The sequence below is a fragment of the Rhinoraja longicauda genome, chromosome 14 (genome assembly GCF_053455715.1).
Source record: "Rhinoraja longicauda isolate Sanriku21f chromosome 14, sRhiLon1.1, whole genome shotgun sequence".
NCBI classification, from domain to species: Eukaryota; Metazoa; Chordata; class Chondrichthyes; order Rajiformes; family Arhynchobatidae; genus Rhinoraja; species Rhinoraja longicauda.
This window is the reverse complement of record NC_135966.1, coordinates 33,178,304-33,196,272: the sequence shown is the minus strand read 5'-3', so window position 1 is coordinate 33,196,272 and position 17,969 is coordinate 33,178,304. Positions and strand designations below refer to the sequence as shown.

Below are 17,969 nucleotides of genomic sequence, written 5' to 3'. Positions count from 1 at the left end.
CCCATCTATTCCCCTCATGATTTTAAGGAATAAAGGTATAAAGTCCGAGCCTGCTCAACCCCTCCCCATAGTTCAGACTCTCGAGTCCTGGCAACACTCTCATGAAGCTTTTTTGCATTCTTTCCAGCTTAACAACATCTTACCTGCAGCAGGATGACCAAAACTGAACATCTATATACTAAAACTCTCGTCTGTTTGTTTGTTCCTGAACTACAGCCAAAACGGTACAAGGCAGCGTGACACTTTTAGGCCCACCTTACTCACCGTCGTCCATGTCGTGCTAATGGAAGAAGTTTCATTGAAATCGCTGTTATATTTTTTAAGTTATTCACATTTTAAAGTTTAAATCTATCTCCTAGGGAGGGAGGGGGGAGGGAGGAGGGGAAGGGAGGGGGAGGGGGGAAGATAAGGGGGGTTGAGTGGGATGGAGTGGGGGGGAGGGGAAGGGTAGGGGGAGGGGGTGGAGGGAGGGAGGGAGAGGGGAGGAGGTGCTGCACTAATGCAAGAGAGGTTTGGGCCCAACGGGTCCACTTTGTCAGGTAATACTCTAAATGTGGCCTCGCCAGCGTCTTGTACATCTGTAACTTAACATCCCAACGTCTATACTTAGTACTCTGACTGATGAAAGCCAATGTACCGAGATGCCTCTTGACTATATCTATCTGTGACACCCTTTTCAAGGAACAATGTGCCTGCAACTATGTACCTCCAAACAGATCAGATAATACTAAACATCAATACAAACAAATCAACTCAAGTACAATAGGTAGATCAAAGGGGAAGGTGCAGAGTACAGAATATTGTTCTCAGCATTGTAGCGCATCAGTTCCAGCGACATATTCCAATGCCCACAATGTGGTAGTTTGGAATTGGATATTTCCCTTGAGAGATAAAGTTTCATCAATGAAATGAAACTGATAAATAACAATGACTATTTCATGGTGAACACTGCCCCTTCTATCACGGGTACTGAAGGGATCTACATCATTGAAGGGATCTACAAAGGTCGCTGCCTCAAAAAAGCAGCCAGCATCATCAATGACCTGCACCACCCTCATCTCACTGCTCATTGGGAGAAAGGTGCAAGAGCCTGAAAACCGTGACCTCCAGGTTCAAGAACAGCTTCTTCCCAGCAACCATCAGGACTTTGAACCACAACCCTACCTCACAGTATGAAGAAGGGACCAACCTTTGGACTTTAGAGATACAGCGCGGAAACAGGCCCCTTGGCCCACCGAGTCCCTGCCGACCAGCGATCACCCCGTACACGACCACTATCCTACACATTCGGACAATTCACAATTTTTACCGAATCCAATTAAAGTATAAACCTGCACATCTTTGGAGCGTGGGTGGAAACCGGAGCACCCGGGGAAAATCCAGGCAGCCACAGTGAAAACGTACAAACTCCATGCAGACAGCACCCGTCGTCAGGATCAAACCTGGGTCTCTGGCGCAGTGAGGCAGCAAATTAACCTCTACACCCACCGCGCTGCCCCACAGGTTAATAATACAGAGTGGTAGAATATAGAACGAAGAACAGTACAGAAGATAGACACAAAGTGCTGGAGTAACACAGCAGGTCAGGCAGCATGTCTGGTGGGGACGGATGAGTGATGTTACCGGTCGGGACCTTTCTTCAGTCAATCATCCTTTTTCACCAGATCTGCTACCCGACCCACTGAGTTACTCCAGCACTTTATGTCTATCTTTGGTATAAATCAGCATCTGCAGTTCCTTCCTACAGAAAGAACAGTTCAGCAGAGGAACAGGCCCTTCGGTCCACCCAACCTATCCCACGTTCTCCAGAGATACTGAGTTACTCCAGCACTTTATGTCATTTCCCCCCAGTAACCCAGCACCTGCAGTTCCTTGCGTACAGAGATACGTACCAATGCTGGCTTTTAAGAATTTCCTTCCGATCCTTTGGTCGGTTCCGATCGCGTGAGCCACCTCCTCGACATCCGCTCCCGTCGCCTCGCACAAGGCACTGATGGAGTTAATGCTGCTGATCCGCTGGGCCAGGAAGGCATTGGCAGCCTGGCGAGGGGCAGGTCACAGGAGAGGCAAAGACACACGGATAAGTCAGAGCAGCAGAATTAGGCCATTCGCCCCATCGAGTCGACTCCGCCATTCAATCATGGCTGATCAACATTTTGCCCTCCACCCCATGTTTGGCCCATATCCCTCCAAACTCCTCCAAACCAAAAATAGCAGAGAGTTGGAACATAGAACATTGCAGTTCAAGACGATCATAAGATAATACTACATAGGAGCAGAATTTGGCCATTCAGCCTGTCAAATCCACTCCACCAATTTGATCATGGCTGATCTATCTTTCCCTCTCAAGCCCATTTTCCTGCCTTCTACCCTTGACACCCTTACTTATCTAGAACCTGTCTATCTCTGCCTTAAATATACCAAATGACCATTTGGCCCAGCTTGTCCATGCCGACCAAATTGCTTACTGGAATTTTAGATTTTAGATTTAGAGATATAGTGCGGAAACAGGCCCTTCGGCCCACCGGGTCCGCGCCGCCCAGCGATCCCCGCACATTAACACTATCCTACACCCTAGGGACAATTTTTACATTTGCCCAGCCAATTAACCTACATACCTGTACGTCTTTGGAGTGTGGGAGGAAACCGAAGATCTCGGAGAAAACCCACGCAGGTCACGGGGAGAACGTACAAACCCCGTACAGACGGCGCCCGTAGTCAGGATCGAACCCGAGTCTCCGGCGCTGCATTCGCTGTAAGGCAGCAACTCTACCGCTGCGCCACCGTGCATATATATATATAAATTATATATTTAAGGCAGAGATACATAGATTCTTGATTCGTACAGATGTCAGAGGTTTTGGGGAGAATACAGTATAACGGGGTTAGGAGGGAGAGATAGATCAGCCAGGATTGAATGGAGGAGTGGACTTGATGGGCCGAATGGCCTAATTCTATTTCTTATGATCTTACCTGAGATAGACCTATTTGCCCTTGTATGGATTATGTACAGGCAGAAGAGATGTGTGGGGCAAGTTGTTTTTACGTAGAGGGTGGTAAGTGCCTGGAAAGCACTGCCAGGGGTGTTGGTGGAGAAAGATACGATAGTGGCGTTTAAGAGCCTTTTGGATAGGCACACGGATATACAGGGAATGGAAGGATATGGGTCATGTGCAGGCGGGTAAGAGAGTCTTGGCATCATGTTCGGCACAGACATTGTGGGCCGAAGGGCCCGTTCCCATGCTGTACTGTCCTATGTTTTATGTTCTAACTTATGGAAGGGGAGAAAGGACAATATCCATTGATTAGAGTTTACAGCTTAGAAATACAACGTGGAAACAGGTCCTTCGGCTGGCCCACAGATTCCGCTCCAACCAGCGATCACCTCGTACACTAGCACTTTCCGACATACAAGGGACAATTTTACAATTTTTACCAAAGCCAATTAACCTACAAACCTGTACGTCTTTGGAGTGTGGGACGAAACCGGAGCAATAGACAATAGGTGCAGGAGTAGGCCATTCAGCCCTTCGAGCCAGCACCGCCATTCAATGCGATCATGGCTGATCACTCTCAATCAGTACCCCGTTCCTGCCTTCTGCCCATACCCCCTCACTCCGCTATCCTTAAGAGCTCTATCCAGCTCTCTCTTGAAAGCATCCAACGAACTGGCCTCCACTGCCTTCTGAGGCAGAGAATGCCACACCTTCACCACTCTCTGACTGAAAAAGTTCTTCCTCATCTCCGTTCTAAATGGCCTACCCCTTATTCTTAAACTGTGGCCCCTTGTTCTGGACTCCCCCAACATTGGGAACATGTTATCTGCCTCTAATGTGTCCAATCCCCTAATTATCTTATATGTTTCAATAAGATCCCCCCTCATCCTTCTAAATTCCAGTGTATACAAGCCTAATTGCTCCAGCCTTTCAACATTCGACAGTCCCGCCATTCCGGGAATCAACCTAGTGAACCTACGCTGCACGCCCTCAATAGCAAGAATATCCTTCCTCAAATTTGGAGACCAAAACTGCACACAGTACTCCAGGTGCGGTCTCACCAGGGCCCGGTACAACTGTAGAAGGACCTCTTTGCTCCTATACTCAACTCCTCTTGTTACGAAGGCCAACATTCCATTGGCTTTCTTCACTGCCTGCTGTACCTGCATGCTTCCTTTCATTGACTGATGCACTAGGACACCCAGATCTCGTTGAACTCCCCCTCCTCCTAACTTGACACCATTCAGATAATAATCTGCCTTTCTATTCTTACTTCCAAACTGAATAACCTCACACTTATCTACATTAAACTGCATCTGCCATGTATCCGCCCACTCACACAACCTGTCCAAGTCACCCTGCAGCCTTATTGCATCTTCCTCACAATTCACACTACCCCCCAGCTTAGTATCATCTGCAAATTTGCTAATGGTACTTTTAATCCCTTCGTCTAAGTCATTAATGTATATCGTAAATAGCTGGGGTCCCAGCACCGAACCTTGCGGTACCCCACTGGTCACTGCCTGCCATTCCGAAATGGACCCATTTATCCCCACTCTTTGCTTTCTGTCTGTCAACCAATTTTCTATCCATGTCAGTACCCTACCCCCAATACCATGTGCCCTAATTTTGCCCACTAATCTCCTATGTGGGACCTTGTCGAAGGCTTTCTGAAAGTCGAGGTACACCACATCCACTGACTCTCCCCTGTCAATTTTTCTAGTTACATCCTCAAAAAATTCCAGTAGATTTGTCAAGCATGATTTCCCCTTCATAAATCCATGCTGACTCGGAATGATCCTGTTACTGCTATCCAAATGCTCAGCAATTTCGTCTTTTATAATTGACTCCAGCATCTTCCCCTCCACTGATGTCAGACTAACTGGTCTATAATTACCCGTTTTCTCTCTCCCTCCTTTCTTAAAAAGTGGGATAACATTTGCTATCCTCCAATCCACAGGAACTGATCCTGAATCTATAGAACATTGAAAAATGATCTCCAATGCTTCCACTATTTCTAGAGCCACCTCCTTAAGTACCCTGGGATGCAGACCATCAGGCCCTGGGGATTATCAGCCTTCAGTCCCATCAGTCTACCCAAAACCATTTCCTGCCTAATGTGGATTTCCTTCAGTTCCTCCATCACCCTAGGTTCTCCGGCCCCTAGAACATTTGGGAGATTGTGTGTATCTTCCTCAGTGAAGACAGATCCAAAGTAACGGTTTAACTCGTCTGCCATTTCTTTGTTCCCCATAATAAATTCCCCTGCTTCTGTCTTCAAGGGACCCACATTTGCCTTGACTATTTTTTTCCTCTTCACGTACCTAAAAAAACTTTTGCTATCCTCCTTTATATTATTGGCTAGTTTACCCTCGTACCTCATCTTTTCTCCCCGTATTGCCTTTTTAGTTAACTTTTGTTGCTCTTTAAAAGAGTCCCAATCCTCTGTCTTCCCACTCTTCTTTGCTATGTTATACTTCCTCTCCTTAATTTTTATGCTGTCCCTGACTTCCCTTGTCAGCCACAGGTGTCTCTTACTCCCCTTAGAGTCTTTCCACCTCTTTGGAATAAATTGATCCTGCAACCTCTGCATTATTCCCAGGAATACCTGCCATTGCTGTTCTACGGTCTTCCCTGCTAGGGCCTCCTTCCAGTCAATTTTGGCCAGCTCCTGCCTCATGCCTCTGTAATCCCCTTTGCTATACTGTAATACCGACACTTCCGATTTTCCCTTCTGCCTTTCCATTTGCAGAGTAAAACTTATCATGTTGTGATCACTGCCTCCTAATGGCTCTTTTACCTCTATTCCCCTTATCAGATCAGGATCATTACACAACACTAAATCCAGAATTGCCTTCTCCCTGGTAGGCTCCAGTACAAGCTGTTCTAAGAATCCATCTCGAAGGCACTCTACAAACTCTCTTTCCTGGGGTCCATTTCCAACCTGATTTTCCCAGTCTACCTGCATGTTGAAATCTCCCATAACCACCGTAGCATTACATTTTTGACACGCCAATTTTATCTCCTGATTCAACTTGCACCCTATGTCGAGGCTACTGTTTGGGGGCCTATAGATAACTCCCATTAGGGTCTTTTTACCCTTACAATTTCTCATTTCTATCCATACTGATTCAACATCTCCTGATTCTATGTCACCCCTTGCAAGGGAATGAATATCATTCCTTACCATCAGAGCAACCCCACCCCCTCTGCCCACCTGTCTGTCTTTTCTATACGTTGTGTACCCCTGAATATTCAGTTCCCAGCCCTGGTCCTCTTGTAGCCATGTCTCAGTGATCCCTACAACATCATACTCGCCCATGACTAACTGAGCCTCAAGCTCATCCACTTTATTTTTTATACTACGCGCATTTAAGTACAACACTTTAACTTCTGTATTTACCTCCCCTCTTACATCGTTCACAATTGGCCCTGCCCTTAATTTCTTTTCCCCTCTAGAACTTCTGTTCCCATTCTTCCGAGAGTCTTTTGCAATATCTCCTGTATTCCCTTTTACCTCATCTTCATATTCACAATTTGTTAACCCCTCCCCCCCACTACTTAGTTTAAAGCCACAGGTGTCACACTAGCAAACCTGCCTGCCAGAATGTTTGTCCCCCTGCTGTTAAGATGCAACCCGTCCCTTTTGTACAAGTCACCCCTAGCCCAGAGAAAACCCATATGGTCACAGGGAGAACGTACAAACTCCATACAGAGAGAACCAATGGTCAGGTTCGAACCCGGGTGTCTGGCACTGTGAAGCAGCAGCTCTACCTGCTGCGTCACTGTGCCGCCACTAATGTCCCTCATGTGGTGTCCCCTCCAACCCCTCCATGCCTCAGTCTGAGACCGTACCAGTTTGGAGAGCTCCGATGACCAAGTGTTAGTGGTGATGATCTTGTTTGCCGGCACCCAGTGTTCGTAGATGCTTTTCAGAGCCAGAATTGCTTTTTCACCTTCTGGCGTCTCATCTCCACCGATGAGAACTCTGTCGGGGTTTTTGAGATCATTGATCGCTGTCCCTTCAGCCAAGAACTCTGGGTTGGAGAGCACCTTGAACAACAAGGGTCAAGAATCAATTCAAGCCAAGAGTGTTTTATTGTCCTATGTCCTGAAACGGAACAATCGGAAAAATGAAACTCTCATATATACACACATATATATCTCTAAAGATGGCGGAGTCAGGGGGCTATGGGAAGAAGGCAGGAACGGGGTACTGATTGTGAATGATCAGCCATGATCACATTGAATGGCGGTGCTGGCTCGAAGGGCCGCATGGCCTACTCCTGCACCGATTGTCTATTGTCATTTTCGAACTGCTGTAGATCCCCCCCCCCCCCCCCCACCTCCCCATTGGTTTAGGGTGAAGGGAGAAAGATTAATAGGAACCTGAGAGGCCACTTTTTTTTCCCACAAAGGGTGGTGTGTGTACGGAACAAGCTGCCAGAGGAGGTAGTTGAGGCAGATACCATCACAACATTTAAGAAACATTTAGACAGGTACATGGATAAGAAAGGTTGAGAGGGATATGGGCCAAACGCAGGGAGGTGGGACTAGTGTAGATGGGACATATTGTTCGGTCTGGGCAAGTTGGGCCGAAGGACCTGTTTCCAGGATGTGTGACCCTGTGCCTCTGTGACTCATTCTGGACGGCTCGATTGTAATCATGTATTGTCTTTGCTCTGACTGGTTAGCACGCAACAAAAGCTTTTCACTGTACCTCGGTACACGTGACAATAAACTAAACTAAACTATGACTCCGACCCCGTGGCTCTGTGACCCCATGGCCCCGATGACCCCCACAGACGCTATGAACTAAGGAATTGAAGGCGATGAGGAACTGAGATTGAAGAGGATTTGAGTGAAGTGCAGTGACGATCATCCGTCATCATATTGAATGGCGGGTTCGCATTGAGTGGCCGGCTGCTGTTGCTGTATCCATGGTGCTGCCCGACCCAAGTCACTACCTACCTGGAGGTTCAAGCTGCACTTGGTGTTGGCGTTGAATATCCGGCGGATGCTCTCGGCTGCCCTCACTGGCACAGTGCTCTTCTCCACCACGATCTTGTTGCCGATCCCCACCTCCGCGATCCTCCGGGCACAGGCCTCGATATACTTCAGGTCGGCCGCCCGCCCCTTGCCGATGCCAAAGGTCTTTGTGGGGGTGTTCACCTGTCGGGTGAGGTGGGTGGGGAGGGAAGGAGTTAGGAAGGACGAGAGATATAGGGTGAAGACGTGTTTACTTTACACCGTGGCCAAATCCAACCACAAGAGGTGAAATTCGCCTGTCGGGCGAGAGAGCTTTAGTTTAGTTTAATTTAGTTTTCAGATACATCGTGGAAACAGGCCCTTCGGCCCACCTATTCTGCGCCAACCAGCAATCACCCCGTACACCAGTTGCATGTTATCCCACTTTTTCCCCCATTCCCTACATGCTAGGGACAATTTACGGAGGGCCAATTCACCGACAAACCTGTACACGAGTTCCATCCGGCACAATCAGGACAACTTACGGAGGAGGGTCAATTCACCGACAAACCTGGACACTAGTTCCATCCGGCACAGTCAGGACAACTTACGGTGGGCCAATTCACCGACAAACCTGTACACTAGTTCCATCCGGCACAATCAGGACAACTTACGGGAGGGTCAATTCACCGACAAACCTGGACACTAGTTCCATCTGGCACACTCAGGACAACTTACGGAGGGCCAATTCACCGACAAACCTGTACACTAGTTCCATCAGGCACACTCAGGACAACTTACGGAGGGCCAATTCACCGACAAACCTGGACACTAGTTCCATCCGGCACACTCAAGGCAATTTACAATTTTTACCAAAGCCAATTAACCTACAAACCTACATGTCTCTAGAGTGTGGGAGAAAACCGAAGCACCCAAGGAAAACACTGCAGATCACAGGGAGAAGGTACAAACTCTGTAAAAAAAGCAACCGCAGTCCGGATTGAACTTGGGTCTCTGGCTCTGCGAGGCAATAAATCTAACTTTGCTGACTGCCACTGTGCTGACTCGATGGGCTGGATGGTCTAATTCTGCTATGATGCCTTATAGTCTTATGGAACTTAGCTGGTCAGGAAGATGTGTGGAGACAGAGGGATGGTGGACGTTTCGGGTCAGGACTGGTCTAGCATCCGCAGCCTGAATCTGCAGCTGCTGAACATACTCACCGAGATAAAGACGAGATCAGCTTCTTTGATGGCCTTGTCTATGTCAATGGAGAAGAAGAGGTTTTGTCCTCGACAGCTTTCCACCATTTCCTGAAGACCTGGCTGTGGGAAACATTGGAAAGCACAACCACTGATTCAAGGCATAAAACATCCACTACATTTTTCAATGTCAATAAACAAAGTTCACAGCAAAACTTGACAACAGTGGTCCTTGGCTCAGTTATACAGTGTTTGGTTTAGTTTATTGTCAGGTGTCCCGAGGTAGAGTACACAGGTACAGGATAAAGGGATAAAGTCCAATTAAAGATAATCCGAGGGTCTCCAATGAGGTAGATGGGAGGCCAGGACCGCTCTCTATTTGGTGATAGTATGGTTCAGTTCCCTGATAACTGCTGGGAAGAAACTGTCACTGAATCTGGAGGTGTGCGTTTTCACACTTCTGTATCTCTTGCCTGATGGAAGAGGGGAGAAGAGGGAGTGATCAGGGTGAGACTGGTCCTTGATTATGCTGGTGGACTTGCCGAAGCAGCGCGAGGTGTAGATAGAAACATTTACATTTTACATTACATTTACATGACCACAATGAATGGTGTAGAAACATAGAAACATAGAAAATAGGTGCAGGAGTAGGCCATTCGGCCCTTCGAGCCTGCACCTCCATTCAATATGATCATGGCTGATCATCCAGCTCAGTAACCTGTACCTGCCTTCTCTCCATACTCCCTGATCCCTTTACCACAAGGGCCACATCTAACTCCCTCTTAAATATAGCCAATGAACTGGCCTCAACTACCTTCTGTGGCAGTGAATTCCACAGACTCTCCACTCTCTGTGTGAAGAAATGTTTTCTCATCTCGGTCCTAAAAGACTTCCCCCTTATCCTTAAGCTGTGACCCCTGGTTCTGGACTTCCCCAACATCGGGAACAATTTTCCCGCATCTAGCCTCTCCAACCCCTTAAGAATTTTATATGTTTCAATAAGATCCCCCCTCAGTCTTCTAAATTCCAGCGAGTATAAGCCTAGTCTATCCAGTCTTTCTTCATATGAAAGTCCTGCCATCCCAGGGATCAATCTGGTGAACCTTCTCTGTACTCCCTCTAAGGCTAGAATGTCTTTCCTCAGATTAGGAGACCAAAACTGTACACAATACTCCAGGTGCGGTCTCACCAAAGCCCTGTACAACTGCAGCAGAACCTCCCTGCTCCTATACTTAAATCCTCTTGCTATGAATGCTAACATACCATTCGCTTTCTTCACTGCCTGCTGCACCTGCACGCTTGCTTTCAATGACTGGTGCACCATGACACCCAAGTCACGTTGTATCTCCCCTTTTCCTAATTGGCCACCATTCAGGTAATACTCTGCTTTCCTGTTCTTGCCGCCAAAGTGGATAACCTCACATTTATCCACATTATATTGCATCTGCCATGCATTTGCCCACTCTCCTAATCTATCCAAGTCACTCTGCAGCCTCCTAGCATCCTCCTCGCGGCTAACACAGCCACCCAGCTTCGTGTCATCCGCAAACTTAGAGATATTACATTCAATTCCCTCGTCCAAATCATTAATATTTATTGTAAATAACTGGGGTCCCAGCACTGAGCCTTGCGGTACCCCACTAGTCACTGCCTGCCATTCCGAAAAGGACCCGTTTATTCCTACTCTTTGCTTCCTGTCCGCCAACCAATTCTTTATCCACCTCAACACTGAACCCCCAATACCGTGTGCTTTAAGTTTGTACCCCAATCTCCTATGTGGGACCTTGTCGAAGGCCTTCTGAAAGTCCAGATATAACACATCGACTGGTTCTCCCTTATCCACTCTACTAGTTACATCCTCGAAAAATTCTATAAGATTCGTCAGGCATGATTTGCCTTTCATAAATCCATGCTGACTTTGTCCGATGATTTCACCACTTTCCAAATGTGATGCTATCACATCTTTAATAACTGACTCTAGCATTTTCCCCACTACCGATGTTAGGCTAACTGGTCTATAATTCCCCGTTTTCTCTCTCCCTCCCTTTTTAAAAAGTGGGGTTACATTAGTTACCCTCCAATCCTCAGGAACTAATCCAGAATCTAAAGAGTTTTGAAAAATTATCACTAATGCATCCACTATTTCTGAGGCTACTTCCTTAAGCACTCTGGGATGCAGCCTATCTGGCCCTGGGGATTTATCGGCCTTTAATCCATCTAATTTACCTAACACCACTTCCCGACTAACCTGGATTACCCTCAGTTCCTCCATCTCGTTAGACCCCCAGTCCCCTGCTATTTCCGGCAGACGGTTTATGTCTTCCCTAGTGAAGACAGAAACAAAGTAGTTGTTCAATTGGTCTGCCATCTCCTTGTTCCCTTTGATCAATTCACCTGTTTCCGACTGCAAGGGACCTACACTTGTCTTAACTAGTCTTTTTCTCTTCACATATCTATAAAAGCTTTTGCAGTCAGTTTTTATGTTCCCTGCCAGTTTTCTCTCATAATCTATTTTCCCTTTCCCAATTAAGCCCTTTGTCCTCCTCTGCTGGACTCTGAATTTCTCCCAGTCCTCTGGTATGATACTTTTTCTGGCTAATTTATATGCTTCATCTTTTGTTTTAATACTATCCTTGATTTCCCTTGTTAGCCACGGATGCACTACCTTTTCTGGTTTGTTCTTTTGCCAAACTGGGATGAACAATTGTTGCAGTTCATCCATGCAATCTTTAAATGCCTTCCATTGCATGTCCACCGGCAACCCTTTAAGTATAAATTGCCAGTCTATCTTGGACAATTCACGTCTCATACCCTCAAAGTTACCTTTCTTTAAGTTCAGAACACTTGTTTCTGAATTGGCTTTGTCACTCTCCATCCTAATGAAGAACTCCACCATATTATGGTCACTTTTGCCCAAGGGGACTCGCACAACAAGACTGCTAACTAACCCTTCCTCATTACTCAATACCCAGTCTAGAATGGCCTGCTCTCTCGTTGGTTCCTCGACATGTTGGTTTAGAAAACCATCTCGCAAACATTCCAAGAAATCCTCTTCCTCAGCACCCCTGCCAATTTGGTTCACCCAATCTATATGTAGATTGAAGTCACCCATTATAACTGCTGCACCTTTAGTGCACGCATTTCTAATTTCCTGTTTGATGCAATCCCCAACCTCACTACTGCTGTTAGGTGGCCTGTACACAACTCCCACTAGCGTTTTCTGCCCCTTAGTGTTTCGCAGCTCTACCCATATCGATTCCACATCCTCCGAGATAATGTCCTTCCTTTCCACTGCTTTAATCTCCTCTCTAACCAGCAACGCTACCCCACCTCCTTTTCCTTTCTGTCTATCCCGCCTGAATATAGAATATCCCTGGATGTTGAGCTCCCAGCCTTGGTCACCCTGGAGCCATGTCTCCGTAATCCCAACTATATCATAATCATTAATAACTATCTCCACATTTAATTCATCCACCTTATTACGTATACTCCTTGCATTGAGACACAAATCCTTCAGGCTTGTTTTTAACAACACTCTTACACCTTATACAATTATGTTGAAAAGTGGCCCTTTTTGATTTTTGCCCTGGATTTGTCTGCCTACCACTTTCACTTTTCACCTTGCTACCTATTGCTTCTACCCTCATTTTACACCCCTCTGTCTCTCTGCTCATGCTTCCATCCCCCTGCCACATTAGTTTAAATCGTCCCCGACAGCACTAGCAAACACTCCCCCAAGGACATTGGTTCCATTCCAGCTCAGGCGCAGACCGTCCTGTTTGTACTGGTCCCACCTCTCCCAGAACTGGTTCCAATATCCTAGAAATTTGAATCCCTCTCCCTTGCACCATTTTTCAAGCCATGTATTCATCTGAAATATCCTCCTATTCCTACTCTGACTAGCACGTGGCACTGGTAGTAATCCAGAGATTATTACCTTTGAGGTCCTACTTTTAAGTTTATCTCCTAGCTCCCTAAATTTACCTTCTGACTAGCACGTGGCACTGGTAGTAATCCAGAGATTATTACCTTTGAGGTCCTACTTTTAAGTTTATCTCCTAGCTCCCTAAATTCACCTTGTAGGACCTCATCCCGTTTTTTACCTATATCGTTGGTGCCAATGTGCACCACGACAACTGGCTGTTCACCCTCCCCCTCCAGAATGTTTGATAGGGTTGAAGGAAGGGAGGTTGAAACTAGAGGGAGGGATATGGGTGGAAGGAGACATTCTTTGATGTGAAAACATGAACTCTGCTCTCTCCACAGATGCTACCTGATTACGAGTGTTTCTGGAATATTTTGCATTCCATTTCTTTATCTCAAATTTCCAGCTTTTTTTCTGTTTTTTGAAGAAAAAGATTACCTCTCAAGAAACAGGTCTAAAGGCAATGAGAACCACACACTCTGGTCACACACAGACACTACTATGTGCAGTATGTGCACATATGTTCCGTCCTTAACATATGATGAGTGTCTAAAAGCTCTGGGCCTGTACTCGCTGTTTCGAAGGATGAGGAGAGACCTCATTGAAACGTACCGAACAGTGAAAGGCCTGGATAGAGTGGACGTAGAGAGGATGTTTCCACTAGTGGGAGAGTCTAGGACCAGAGGGCACAGCCTCAGAATGAAAGGGTGATGAGGAGGAATTTCTTTAGCCAGGAGTGTGGTGAATCTGTGGAATTCATTGCCACAGACAGGCCAAGTCAGTGGGTTTTTTTGAAAGCAGGGATTTGAATAGGTTCTCAATTAGTAAGGGTGTTAAAGGTTATGGAGAGAAGGCAGGAGAATGGGGTTGAGAGGGAAAGATAGATCAGCCATGATTGAATGGCGGAGTAGATATGATGAGCCAAATGGCCTAATTCTGCTCCTGTGACATGAATCTATGAAAACTGGGTTATGATAGAATATTAATGAAATATTGAAAAATGAAGTAAAATAGATTTATTTCAGTCAGGTTGTATGCAGAGTCTGGGGCCATTTAGACTTATGAAAGGGATGATTAAGGAAAGCTCCTGAACTGGCCAACTTCTTGCTTTTACCATTTCACAGGAATTGCTTTGTTCGTCCAGAAAAAGTAGCGTCTCCAGTTGAACAACGAATCCCAAGAGCAGACGTCCCTGTGGACAGTCAATGCAGAAACATACGTGTACAGAATGATGTCTGTGTGCTGGCATGTGTATGTGCTAAAGATAGACACTAAATGCTGGAGTAACTCAGTGGGTCAGGCAGTACCTGGAGAACGCAGCACAGTGGCACTGCGTTATAGTTGTTGCCACACAGCGCCAGAGACTCGGGTTTGATCGTGACTGCGGGTGTTGTCTGTACGGAGTTGTACATTCTTCCCGTGATCCACACTACAAAGACGGACATGTTTGCAGGCTAGTTGGCTTGGTAAAATTGTAAATTGACCCAAGTGTGCGTAGGATAGTGTTAATGTGCAGGGATCGATAGCCGACCTGTGCTCAGTGGGCCGAAGGGCTTATTTCCGTGCTGTCTTTAAAGGGTTAAATGCTTTCAGATTTTTTTCTCCTTTAGCAGGCTTTCTCTAGTGGGAAGGTGCTAGCTAACTGACTATAGCATATTGGGACCAGGACTAATGCCTTTAGGAATGTGTCTCCTCTGTTCTGCACTTGATGCACCTGGCTATCAACTCATTGCTCTTTGATCTATACAGTAGTGCTAACTGATAAGAGAGACAATCTCAGACTTGTCGGGAAGGTGCTAACTGACTACAGCATTTTGGGACCATGACTAAGGCCTTTAGGAATGTGTCTTTTTGATCTATACAGTATAAAACATCTGGTCCAGTCTTTGTTCTTTGGAGTGATAGCTCGGGAGAGTCAAGTGCTTGTTGCTTACTTGACCAATGTACCCCCGACACTCCCGCCGGTTGATATCAGAATCAGAATTCAGAATCAGAATGACCTTTATTTGTCATCCAAAAAACAAGTCTTTTGGACGAGATTTCGTCACCCACAGTCCAACAATATGTAAAGCGTTTGTTGGTCTACCTAACCCATTGTGTGTTGTCTGTTTTAAGAAGAAGCAAACTTTAACGGTATCTCTTAGGAGTAAGTACATAAATAAATTACTGCCTGACTCACTGAGTTCCTCCCGCACTTTGTGTTTTGCTCAAGATTCCAGCAACTGCAGTTCCTTGTGTCTCTATGAAGAATGTGGAACTTGCTCGTCAGAGGGTAGTCGAGACAATTAACAGAAGTGTTTAAAGGGGAAGCTGATGTACAAATAATAGGATGAGAAAGAGAAGGTTGGATTTGCATTACGCAAAGCAGACACATTGGGCGTTGTGACACAAGTCACTGAACCTGATGATCACAACAAGATACCAGTTGGGCAGCAGAGTGAGGCAGCGGTAGAGCTGCTGCCTTACAGCGCCAGAGACTCGGGTTCGATCCTGACTACAGGCGCTGCCCCCACGGAGATTGTACGTTCTCCCTGTAATGGCTCTGGTTTCCTCCCAGACTCCAAAGACGCAAGGGTTTGTAAATTAATTGGCTTCAGTAAAATTATAAAATTGTCCCGAAGTGTAGGATAGTACTAGTGTACAGGGTGATCGCTAGTCGGCCGAAGGGCCTGTTTCCAAAATGTACCGTTAAAATAATCTAGATAGGGTTACCAAGTAATTCCAGTTATAAATTTAGATTAGAGGTTCAGACATTCGGCATGTAAACTGGCCCTTCGGCCCACCATGTCCATGTATGCCGACCATCAATCAGCCATTCACACTAGTTCTATATAATCCCACTTTCTCATCCACTCCCCACACACTAGAACCAATTTAGAGGGTCATTTAAGCTACAAAGCCGCACGTCTTTTGAATGTGGGAGGAAACTGGAGCATAAAAGTTAACCCTTGGATTCCTATTAAATCTTTCCACCCTCACCATAAACCTATGTCACCTGGTTCTTGATTCCCCTACTCTGGACAAGAGATGGTGCGTCTATCCGTTCTGTTCCTCTCATGATTTTATACACCTCTATTCGATCACCCTTCATCCTCCAGCGCTCCAAGGAATAGTCCTGGCCAGCTCAACCTCTCCCTCTAGCTCAGGCTCCCAAATTGTAAAAATATTAAACCAATACCTTAAAGTGACGCCACTAAATCCAATTGAACCTTAGGTCGTTTCGTTGAAACTCCCATATCAGATCTCTCATCTTAAATAAGCTCAGCCAAAGGATTTATTGGCGAAACAAGAAAAAAATGATTTTATAAATGTAATCAACAGTAAGGTTGAGCGTGCCAACATTGCCAATATAGTGGACGATGTCCGCGTAGAAAATGTAAACACAGGACCTTCTCATCACCGGCTCTTGTTATTCCGATTTAAACTTGAGTTCCGTCAACAAACTCAAAGACCGTGGAAACCAATGACCCGTCAGACTCTCGACTGGGCTCAGGTAAGTCTTTGGAATGTGGCACAGAGTTGCTGACCTACTGCGCCAGGGATCCAGGTTCGATCCTGATCACATTATTCATCTCGATAATATTTCAAGTGGCATTTAAGAGACATTTGGATAGGGACACAGATGTGCAGGGCTTTCATTGTGGGCTGCTCGGTCTGTTCTTTATGAGAATGGTTGAGTGGATGATTGGGTTAACGTTTTGGGGCGGCGCAGTGGTAGAGTTGCTGCCTTACAGCGCGAGAGAGCCGGGATCAATCCTGACCTCGGGTGCTATCTGTATGGAGTTTGCATGTTCTACCTGCGACCGCATGAGTTTTCCCCGGGTGCTCTGGTTTCCTCCCACACTCCAAAAACCTGCAGGTTTGTAGCTTAATTGGCTTTGGTAAGTTGTAAAATTGCTCCTAGCATGTAGGATCGTGAACGGGGTGGTCGCTGGTCGGCGCGGACGGTGTACCGAAGGCCTGTTTCCACGCTGTATCTCTGAACTAAACTATGTCACAAACCCAAAGAGGCTGCTTTGCGTAACACATCTCCAAACTTTTCCTTCTGCACATCCTACTATTATTTGTACATTAGCTTCCTCTTAAACACTTGAATGAATGAATGAATGAATACGTTTATTGGCCAAGTATGCATAGACAAGGAATGTGCCTTGGTGCTCCGCTCACAAATGACAACACAAACATATAGTTAACAATTAAAAATAAAGCATAACCATATCAAAACAATAAGGATACAACATTACGGTCTAAACATGTGGGTGAAAATAAACCAGAGCAAAAAAGAGACTACAGACTTTGGTTATTGAGTAGAACTATCACTCGTGGAAAAAAGCTGTTTTTATGTCTGGCTGTGGCTGCTCTGACAGTCCGGAGTCTCCTTCCAGAGGGAAGTGCTTCGAAGAGTTTGTGGCCAGGGTGAGAGGGGTCAGAGATGATCTTGCCTGCTCGCTTCCTGGCCCTTGCAGTGTACAGTTCGTCAATGGGGGGGGAAGGTTGCAGCCAACAACCTTCTCAGCTGTGCGAACGATCCATTGCAGCCTCCGGATGTCGTGCTTGGTGGCTGAGCCAAACGAGACCATGATGGAGAAGGTGAGGATGGACTCAATGATAGCAGTATAGAATTGGACCATCATTGCCTGTGGCAGATTGTGTTTCTTCAGTTGTTGCAGGAAGTACATCCTCTGTTGGGACTTTTTGACTGTGGAGTTGATGGTGGCCCCCCATTTAAGGTCCCTGGAGATGATGGTTCCAAGGAACTTAAATTACTCCACAGATGTGACTATGTTGTTGTTGATGGTGAGTGGGGGGAGGGGAGGGGGGGTCTCTTCGAAAGTCCACTTCTGTTGTTTATATATTACAGTATAGCAAAGGGGATTA

General features: G+C 46.2%; 1 protein-coding gene across 1 annotated transcript in view; it reads right to left on the bottom strand.

The window, feature by feature from the left end:
• LOC144600196 (UDP-glucose 6-dehydrogenase-like) overlaps positions 1–17,969 on the bottom strand; it is a 49,973-nt gene that overhangs the window by 13,436 nt on the left and 18,568 nt on the right. Inside the window, exons 3-6 of the mRNA XM_078411686.1 lie at positions 9,188–9,289; positions 7,968–8,168; positions 6,852–7,049; positions 1,893–2,040 (exon numbers count right to left, since the gene is read on the bottom strand). Coding sequence (XP_078267812.1) covers positions 1,893–2,040; positions 6,852–7,049; positions 7,968–8,168; positions 9,188–9,289 — 649 coding nt within the window. The remainder of the gene's footprint in view (positions 1–1,892; positions 2,041–6,851; positions 7,050–7,967; positions 8,169–9,187; positions 9,290–17,969) is intronic.